Here is a 10291-nt window from a genome sequence, read left to right on the forward strand (position 1 = left end):
CCAAAAATTTTTTTCTTTTTTGTTTTTTTTTTTTTTTTTTTTTTTGCGGTACGTGGGCCTCTCACTGTTGTGGCCTTTCCCATTGCGGAGCACAGGCTCCGGACGCGCAGGCTCAGCAGCCATGGCTCACGAGCACAGCCGCTCCACAGCATGTGGGATCTTCCCGGACCAGGGTACGAACCCACGTCCCCTGCATTGGCAGGCAGACTCTCAACCACTGCGCCACCAGGGAAGCCCTGATCCTGTTCTTACCGAGGCCACAGGTTGTCCCTTCCACTTTCTTCCCCAGGGGCGACCCAGCTCCCAGGGCCAGAAGGAGTCGGAGGCCTCTCAGGTCTATGCTCAGCCTTGGGCTGTGGCATAACCCTGGGGCTCCTGGAAGAATCCAGGAGGGAAGCCCAACCACAGAAGGCACCCAGGAACTGGGGGTGCCACTGTGGGACAAGGCTTTCTTTATTGGGATGGGGATGGGGTCACAAATAGTCTTACTTAGAGGTGCTCTAGGCAGATGGAGTCACTTAAGGGTGGGACAGGACTGAAGGTCTGTTGTCGGGGACACAGAGACAGGGGTGAGGGAAGAGGTCACGGGTGGGTGAGACATGGTCTTGGGCAACACAGGTGTTCTGTGGTCTTCATACGTCGAGGGAGTCTCCAGTATCTGGGGCTTCTGTTGGATGCTGGAGCCAATGAAGATCAAGTAGATGATGGCACCTAAGTAGGCACCCAGGGGTGGGGCCACCACTGGCACCCACCACCAGTCCTTGGTGCTGCAGGCAAGAGGCAGAGGCCTGCTTAGGGGGCCGATGCCCAGCATGGCACCTGCATCTACCTCAGGCCGAGACAGAGAGTAGGGCCTGAGAGTAGAGGAGAAACCCCACCCTAGCCCGGGAGTTGCCCCTGAGCCTGGGGCACCGATCAGCTTCAGCCTGATTCAGGGACAGAGGCAGGTCTGGGGCAGGGTTGACATTCAGTCCAGAAGCAGGGTCTGGAGGAAAGTCAGGACCCGCTCTTGCCTTCCCAGGCCACTGGGAGCTCTGCAGGATGCTCCCGGGCTACTCCACCCCTCCACATGTAGGGAACCTCCAGAAAACTCACAGCAACGGGCTGGACAAGGCAGTACCTGAAGACCTGTGTGCCCCAGCCAGCAATGAAGGTAAAGAAGCGTGGAGGCAGGTCCCGGGAGGGGTTGATGGCATATCCTGAGTTCATGCCCATGGACACTCCAATGATGACAACAAGGATGCCGATCACCAAGGCCTGTGTCCCTTGCAGTGCTGGGTTGTTCCCCTTGTCCGTGATGGCTAAGAGACACAGCTGAAGCATCCCTGTCACTAACACCTGAGGAGCAGACACTGTGGCAGCTGACACCGTGGCAGCCACCTGGGGCCCCTAGCCAAGCCATAGGGCCGCAGCAGTGCCCCCAGCCCAAACCCGCTGGCAGAAACATGTCCTGGCACAAGGACAAGTCCCCATCCAGAGTCCTCTTCACCATGAGGGGCTGCCTGCTGGCCCTCTCCTGAGTGGGGGAGGGCTTGAGGAGGGGCACCCACCCTGGACCACTGACCTCATCCAGGAAGCCCCTCCACAAGGTCATGTGGTCAGGAAGGTAGGTGGCAAAAATGTTAGCAGTGGCTGTGGGACCAGTCACTGTCAGACTTCCCCCCGAGTAGTCGATGATGGCAGCTGTGGAAACACAGATTGAGTATAGACCTGCCCCCAGCCAAACCCCACTGCAGTCTCAGAGATGAGGCTGTAGGATGGAGGGCAGGGAGCACCTCCAAGACTTTTCTCTCCCAGACATTTTCACAGGCTAGGACACTCGGTTGGATCAGCCCATATTTCAGGGGAGGAGGCTGAGGCCAGAGATGGACAACCCAGGGCGGGACACTCACTGTAGAAGAGGCAGTAGATGGTGGCAGCAGCCAGGAAGGAACCCAGGAACTGACCCAGAACATACACGGGAAACTTCTTCCAGGACATGCGGCCTAGTGCACAGTTGGTGAAGGTCAACGCTGCGTTCATATGGGCCCCTGCAGGGAGGGTCAAGTGTGTTGGCGTAGAAACAAACAACAATAATCAGTAATACTGAGAGCAACGACAGCAACAATAATAACGGCTAGCGTTCGTGGAGCGTACTCACTCAGTCCTCAAAAGGACCTGGCGAGGCAGGCACCACCATCTCCATTTAGCCATTATGGAAAGTGAGGGATGGAGAGGTTCAATCGCTTGCCTAAGTTGACCCAGCTAGTAAAAACAAGGGGTCAAGGGGGCTCGTGAAGCGTCTGGGCAGAGGAAAAGGGCTCAGGGTGTTCCTCCAAGTGGCCCATGAGGGCAAGGCGCTGGCTAACTTGGAGAAGGGGACGGCCGGAAGGGGGAAGCAGGAGCCTGCAGGGGACACCTGACCGTGCCTGTCAGGCGGGGTCCAGCCCACTCACCGGAGATGTTTCCTGCCACGTGCACTCCCATGGTGACTCCAAAGCCAAAACCCAAGTTGACACCGAGGTAGCTCCCCATCTTGTCTCCTAGAACCATGTGGGCCACGGATCCGAGACCAAACACCTGTGGGAGAGGGCCTCTGAGGGAGCTGCCCACCCAGGAACCCCAACCTCAGAGCGGCGCTCCGCCCCCCCCGCGCTAGACCTCCCCGGTATTGCCCTTGGGGACCCTCTGCCCGCCCCCCTCCTCCAGAGACTTCCCTCCTCGTGACCTCTCCCCCTTGCCCCTGCCAAGGCCGCTCAGACATGACCAGTGAGAGCTGGGTGAGGGCTGTGCAAGGAGCCGGGGTGGGGCAGTGGAGTGAGGGGCTCTCACGGGCATGTCCAGGTCCCTAGACTCCAGGCGCACCTGAAGGGCCTGGAGGAGGCAGGGCTTCCAGGAGGGCTGGGCTGGTGTGGATTCGACCCCTCAGAGCTTCTCACACTTCAGCCTAGCCTGAAGGGAGTTTCTTCAAGGAATCTCCAAGCCTCACATCTGGACTCTGCCAGGAACCTCCAACCATCAAGAGCCCCACACACTCAGCCCTGGAGCCAGCCTCATTCCCATTGCCCTCGGGCATCACTCCTGAACTTCTTGCCCGTCCCCCAGCACCAGATCTCAGCAGGTGACACAGCCCACTGACCCCCTTCACAGGGAGGTTAGAGACCTAAAAGGAGGCCCTCACTCAACAACACCCACCTGCCCTATATCCACCTTCCCTTCAGCTCTGGCCCTTGCTCCCACCTCTCTCTCCTTCTGCAGAGACCTTCCCCTGGCCTGTATCCTCCACACACCCCTTGACTGGCTGCCACACGCTCGGGTCTCTTTCTTCCTGAAAGTGAAGCCTCCCGCCTCAGCCCGGCCTCCCTGTCCACCGGTGGACTCCTGGACGCCCCCTCCCGTGTCAGTCAGGCTCCAGGAAGGACCTGCTGGCTGGCTCCTTTATCCCTTCCCTTGCCGTCCGTCCTCAGCCCGGCTTCTGCTTCCAACTGTCACGGACACCAGCGCTCTGTCCGAGGGCTCCAACCTCCAGATTGCCCAAAGGTCTCTTCAGGCATCGTCTCACTTGACTGTGCTGACTTTCACCCCCTTAACCACACTGTGCTTCTGGAAAGTACCTCCTCTTTGGCTTCCATGACATCTCCCTCTCCTGGTTTTCCTTTTCCCTCTGTAGCCTCCCCTGGTCCATAGTTCCCACATTCTTCTTCCTTCATCTGCCTCATAAAATACAGATGATCCCAGGGTTCTATCCCTGGCCCTTTTCATATCTCACCCCAGTCACTCCTGCGTTTTCTTACCAGGGCTAGAGCTTCAGATATGCCTGATGCACTAATTCCCAAAACCTCCACCTGGGAGCCAGATCCCTATTTCCAGATACCCACTGGAAGTCTCCGGGGTGCTTCACAAGCGTCTCCAGCTCTATTTTGAAAGCTCACCATCTCTCAGAAAATGTGATCTTCATCCCATGTTCCCCGATCCCAGTTGGCCAAGCCAGAAACTTGGATGTCCTCTCCCTCCTCCCCAACACACTATCAACTCAGCTTACATTCTCCCATGTGCCTCAACTAGAGAGCCTGCACACCAGAAACTACAGAGCCCACATGCTCTGGAGCCCCTGTGCCACAACTAGAGAGAAGCCCACGCACCGCACCTAAGACCCGATGCAGCCAAAAATATTAATTAATTATTAAAAAAAAAAAAAAAAGACCACATTCAGACGGCACCTCCTCTGAAAAGTCTATGTGTTTTGGATATGTTGTCTTTGAGGGACCTCTAGATGTCTAAACTGCTGGAAATCAGAGTCTAGACCCGTGTCATCCAATATGATGGCCATGAGCCACATGTGGCTATTATGTACTTGAAATGTGGCTAGTCCAAATTGAGATCTACTGTATGTGTAAGGCGCACACCAGATTTCAAAGGCTTAGTAGGAGAAGGAAAATGTAGATCTTACTCATAATTGTATATTGATTACATGTTGAACTGGTAACATTCTGGGTATATGGGTTAAATAGAGTAACTATTAAAATTAATTTCACCTGTCACTTTTGACCTTTTTAATGTGGCTCCTAGAAAATTTTAGATTACGTATGTTGCTCATATTGTTTTTCCTTTGAACAGTTCTAGAGTTTTTGAAAAAAGAAAGCCTGAAGAACTGTGGATACAAGGGCTGCAGTTGAAGCTGTCGGGCTGGATGAAGACCCCCGGGAGAGGGCGCAGGGTGAGTGGGCAGCTGAGGGCTGAACCTAGGGCTGAACGTCAGCCCTCAGGGGTGGACGTTAGAAACCCCAGCTGGAGCAGCTGTTGAAATGGAAGAACAAAGAGAATGTGCCCTGGACCCCAGGGAGAAGCAGAGTTTCCCAAGGAGGGTGTGGCCCACACGGTCATGCACAGACTCTGGGTCAAGCGCGAGAAGGCCTGGAAAACATCCCTTTGGGTGTGACCATCCAGTGATCATGAGTAGCGTGGTGAGCACTGTATCATCAGGCCATGGGGTCTGATGAAGCCAGGTCCCAGAAAGCGTGAGGGGGGGTAGGTGGTGAACAGTTGAAAGGACCAGGGTAGACATGCCTTTGAGAACCTGCCTGAGGAGGGAGGGAGAGCGAGTGTGATAAATGAACGGATGTTCTGTGTTTTGCTGTTTTAGGTCGAGAGACCTGAGTGTGTTAAGGTTGAGAGAGGGAGGGACTGAAGATAAAGGAGAGAGGAAAGGACGAGCAAAGTGTCTGAGTAGCACTGGGGGCGGGGAGCAAGGCCAGGCCCGGCTGGCAGGCTTGGGGGGTCAGGAGGTGCAGGGGCTTGAAGCAGGCATGGAGGGTCTGAAGACCAAGGGTCCCCATTTCCAAGTAGGAGCTCAAAACCATTTACTAAAAATAATGAATGAGTGAATAAACCCCACGTGATCTCCTGTGTCAAGGTTGCCAACTGGCAACCCCTGGACCTAAGCCGTCCAGCACATGTTTTGTTTGGGTAACCTGGTTTTGACACAAGCACAGAAGTTTCAGCTTCTCTTGCAAAATCAGAAGCTCTGCAACAGTGGCCCACATTCTACATGGCATGGCAACAGTCGGCTGGAGTGGTGGCAGCCACGTCTTCGCATAGGTCAGCACTCTGCCATTAGCCACTATCTCCGCCACCCTCAGGTGACTCTCTCTGGCCCCCCACAGCACAAGTTTGCAACCCCTGCCCTACTACTCACAACTACAGCTGGTTTTCCAGGGCCCTGATAGCCCAGCGCCCACCCTCTCTGATCAGTGAATGTAGCCCAGCCTGTCCAGGTCCCTCCAATAGCCACGGGCCCAGCCCGGAGGACAACAGCCCCGGAGGTTACAGAGTGGAACCGAGTGGAACAGTCTGCTTCCCTTATCTTGTCGGCAGTAAATGGGGCCCAAGGTCACTGTAGCTTTTCTGGGGAAAGCTTTGTGCTGATGACTCACTGAGCTTCCTATCAACTGAAAAAGCCACCACTTCTTGGCACACAGGCCGGACACCTAAAAATAACAACAACACGATGTCCTCTGTGAGCATGAACCTCACAAAGTTCTTTTACAAGGGTAACTTCCCTTCGATCCTCACAGCAACTGAATGGTAAATGTTTCTGCTCCCAAGGGAAACCGAGGCCTGGAGAGTGGTCTTGAACTACCCAAAGCGAGGGCCTTACCTCAGCTGGGAGACAGTCAGAAATCCACAGCTAAGCTAAGGGACAGAGCATAGCGATGAAGGGTCAAGACAGGGATATTAGACTGGACTGGATTTCATCTTAACTTAAAATGTGACCTTGGGCAAGTGACTTTGTCTCACGGAGCCTCAGTCTCCCCACCTGTGAAATGGGGATAATAGTACCTCCCTTACAGGGCTGTTGTGAGGATTTGGGAAGATGCTGCACATAAGGGCTTAGCATTATAGGGCTTGGTATGCAGTAGGTGCTCTATAATAATCTCAATAAAAGGAAGAAAAACACAAACGTGGGCAGTGGGCAGGCATGAATGCATGTGGTCAGTGCTTGCTTTCCCTAAGAGCTCTCTGAGGCGACACCCTCCCACCTCCACAGTTCCAAGGTTTAACAGCCCTCATAGGGTTGGAATGTCTTGTCATAAATGAATTACTTTGCCCTGGATTAAGGCAAGAGTGGATCCAGATGCTGTTGTCACAGCTCAGGAGGGCAGGTAATGGAGAAGGGGGAGACAGCGAGTGGCAGGGAGGGGAGAGCAGCTGAGAGCGCTTGTTAGTTTGACAAGCAACCAACACATATGTCCTATGTGTGCGCTGGGTGTCGGTCTCTTGACCTTCTTCAGACAAGTTGGCCAGCTTAATATTAGTAAAGTTCTGAACAGTTAAGATGCTTATGTAAGATCACAGAGCTAGAAGATAGCAGAGTCGGAATTCAAACCCAGCTCCAAAGCCCATGGAGGCCTGATTCAACACACTTAATAATGTCTGAGAAGACAGGCTCTGAGCCACAGAGAGACCTGTCCAAGGCCAGCTGGTGACTCACTGGCAGGATGATCAGTATAAGAACCTAGGTGTCCAGAGTCTCCTGGGCTCTGTGGATCCCACTCTCTCCTACACCGTGACTCAACGCATAGACACTCACACACGAACACACAACCACACTCGTCCTCTCCCCCCAACTCCCAGCCCCCTGCTGTCTCTGGCTTGCTCCCGACGCCTTCACTTCCCTTCCCAGAGGCTAGCCCTCCTTTTCATGGACCTGGACCTTCGTAAGGTGCAAACAAGCATGCCACAGCTTAAGGGCAGAGGCTGGATGGGATAAGTGGCAGGGCCGACGCAGGTGGACGGACAGGGAGTTTCCAAGAAAACCCACATCCCACTTGCCTATGGTTTCTGTCTCATGATCCACTAAAAGAGCCCTCAGCAAGGTGCCCCGGGACCTCCAGGTTGCCATACTCTACAAGAGGGCATCAGCGCTCACTTCTCTGGCCTGTCTGCAGCCTCCCATGCTGCTGACCACTCCCTCTCTGTGGACCCCACCGCTTCTGTAACCTAGTCCCCCCACTTCTCCTCTCACCCCTCCGGTCACTCCTCCTCAGGCCCCTTTGTGTGCTCCGCTTCATTCTTCAGGCTCTGTCCTCAACTCAGTTTTTTTCTCTGTCTGTAATTCTCACTGGACAATTTTTATAACCACAATTCATATTCTGATGTAGTCTAACTCTTTACTTCCAGCCCAAGCCACTCTCTAGAGTTCCAGGCCTCTATATACAACCACCCCTGAGATTTCTCTCCGGCACCTCACCTGGTCACTTTAAAACTGACCTCACGGGGCTTCCCTGGTGGCGCAGTGGTTGAGAATCTGCCTGCCAATGCAGACGACACAGGTTCGAGCCCTGGTCTGGGAAGATCCCACATGCCATGGAGCAACTGGGCCCGTGAGCCACAATTACTGAGCCTGCGCGTCTGGAGCCTGTGCTCCGCAACAACAGAGGCCGCGATAGTGAGAGGCCTGCGCACCGCGATGAAGAGTGACCCCCACTTGCCACAACTAGAGAAAGCCCATGCACAGAAATGAAGACCCAACACAGCCATAAATAAATAAATAAATAAATACATTGTGTGTGTATAAAAAAAAAAAAAAAATAAGTATTATGGATATGACAAAACCATCAATCCTTATGTGTAGAAAAAAAAAAAAAAAAAAAACTGACCTCACGCCTCGCCCTGCGCTGGGCCGCAGGCTCCGCAGAACGGCCCCCTAAGCACTTACCCCACATCTGTTGCTCGCAGGTTCCCTCTTCCAGAGGGAAGAGGGATGTGTGCTCTCAGATGTGTGCTTTTTTCTCCACACCCTCTCTACCTCTATCCTAGGTCATTGACACAGCCTCTTCGGTTCCCCTCCCTCCAGCTTTGCCCATTCAGCCTAGGCTCCACACTGCGCCCGGAATTTCCTTTTAAGATCCAAATCTGGCCATATCATTCCCCTGCTTGAGAACCTTCGATGTCTCCCCATTGCCCTCAGGATTAATTCTCAAAGCCTCAATGTTCTCTCCAATCTCTTTGCTCTTTGTTTCCCTTCTCCTCACTTCCAGGCATGCCCCCTGACCCACCCATCCCCAAACAGCCCAGGATTTCATTCTGCTGTACCATGAGCCCTTTCTCTCCCAGAAAGGCTTGGTGAGAAAGACAGAGCTCTCTCCTTATTTTCCTATGCTTCTCCCTCAGGCTCCTAGCTCAGAGGCCAGGAAATGGACAGTGTGACTCAGGGCCCAGCAGTGAGGAGGGGGTCATGGATTGCCCTTACTGAGCCCTACCTTCCTGAGGCCCCTTCCTGCTCACCCTGTGCCACCCACCCACTCACCATCATGACAAATGTGCTCAGGAACTCGGCCAGGAACTCGCGCACCATCTCCTTCTGCAGTACTGTTTGCATCCTTGTTATTGCAGACGGTGTGACCATCTTGGACATGCGGGTGGACCTGAAGCAGCAGCCCGAGCCCATGGGCAGACATGAGATCAGGCGCGCTTACAGTCCATCGGGTTTTCAACTCATGGCTGAGTTAATGGGTAACCCAGTGGCCTCTCCACACACCTCCTCTTGCCCAGGGCAGCTGGTACTGCTGGGGTCAGAGGCATGTGAGAGTCCCAGGGATGTGGAGAGAGACTGGGGGTATCCAGATCATGCCCCTTCTTCCTCCTGATGGGGGACTGGACCATTGAGAAGCGAGCACTAATGAGGCCAGGTTGCAGAGGGGGCAGCTGGGAAGCCAGTGAGCGCCATCTGTGCTGCCAAAGAGCCTCAGGGGAGAAGCAGATGGGAGAGAGCAGGCAGGAGAGTGGAGCTCAGTTGTCTGACTGTCTGCCTGTCTGCTGGGGCCAGAGCTCGGTAAGGTAAGGCACCAGGCAGGAGCTGGCAGCAGTGAGGCTCTGCAAACAGCACAGGTTGTGGCAAAGTCTGCTCCCGGGCTCTAGAAACAGCACCGAGGCCTGAAGCATGCCCCAGGTTCTGCCAGAGATGATGGGGATGGCAGAATATACCAGGCTCTGAAGCAAGGTCAACACAAATGAATGCTTGTGAGGGAGTGAATGAATGAATGAATGAACGTGAGGGACAGAGGAAAGGAGGGACTGTGTCTTACTCGCTGATGTATCCTCATTGTCTAGCACAGTGCTGGGCACATAGTAGGTGTGCAATATACACTGTCGAATGAACGAAAACTGAGCATTCATCTGTTACCCTCCACTAGATCCCCAGAACTTCCCACACTGCCTGACGCATGGTAGAGGCTTGATAAACGTTTGTTTAGTAAGTGCATGATTGGATAGATAGATGAAAAAGTGAGTTAGAGGCTCTATCTTCTGTTGGTGGTCGGGGAATAGGACTTGAATGTGAGGAAGGAGACGGTGTCCAGAGGCTAAGGAGGAGGTGGGGTGCAGATGCCGCTAAGTGCAGCCTTAGTGCTTGTTCAGACTGGTGACCCTCCCCCGCCTCCCACGCTGAGTGACCCTCACCTTCCTCACCCCTCTGGGGTCAGCAACATCACCCACACCCCACCTCAGCTTTCTGACTTTCCCCAGCCTCACAGCAGCAGAGAGTAAGGGAGTGAGAAATGTAAACCAGGCATGGATAGAACCCCTTCCACTTTTCTGGCTGAGACCCCACGTTCATTTCTCACCCACCCTAGTCCTTGCTGTCTCCTTACTTCAGGGAAACAAACCCAGGACTGAGCACATGGAGGGGGATGTAGAGTTGCCTGGATGGTCGGCCCACTGGCTCCCATCCAGCTGCAGCTCCCAAGCAGCATCATATAAGGGTCGCCTTGCCCCTATGCCTCCTCAGCCCTGAAGAAGAGCCTGAGACAGC

At 54.1% G+C, this 10291-nt stretch overlaps 1 protein-coding gene across 1 annotated transcript in view; it reads right to left on the reverse strand.

Moving 5' to 3' along the window:
* Nucleotides 1-518: 518 nt before the first annotated feature.
* The window catches only part of AQP7 (aquaporin 7), a 12860-nt gene continuing 3087 nt past the window's right edge, over nt 519-10291 (reverse strand). The window contains 7 exon segments of the mRNA XM_007464949.1: nt 519-556; nt 559-767; nt 1121-1338; nt 1565-1683; nt 1893-2030; nt 2436-2559; nt 8789-8906. Of these exon segments, the coding sequence (XP_007465011.1) occupies nt 519-556; nt 559-767; nt 1121-1338; nt 1565-1683; nt 1893-2030; nt 2436-2559; nt 8789-8906 (964 nt within the window).

Source organism: Lipotes vexillifer, unplaced genomic scaffold (assembly GCF_000442215.2).
Source record: "Lipotes vexillifer unplaced genomic scaffold, Lipotes_vexillifer_v1.1 scaffold110, whole genome shotgun sequence".
Classification (NCBI taxonomy): domain Eukaryota; kingdom Metazoa; phylum Chordata; class Mammalia; order Artiodactyla; family Lipotidae; genus Lipotes; species Lipotes vexillifer.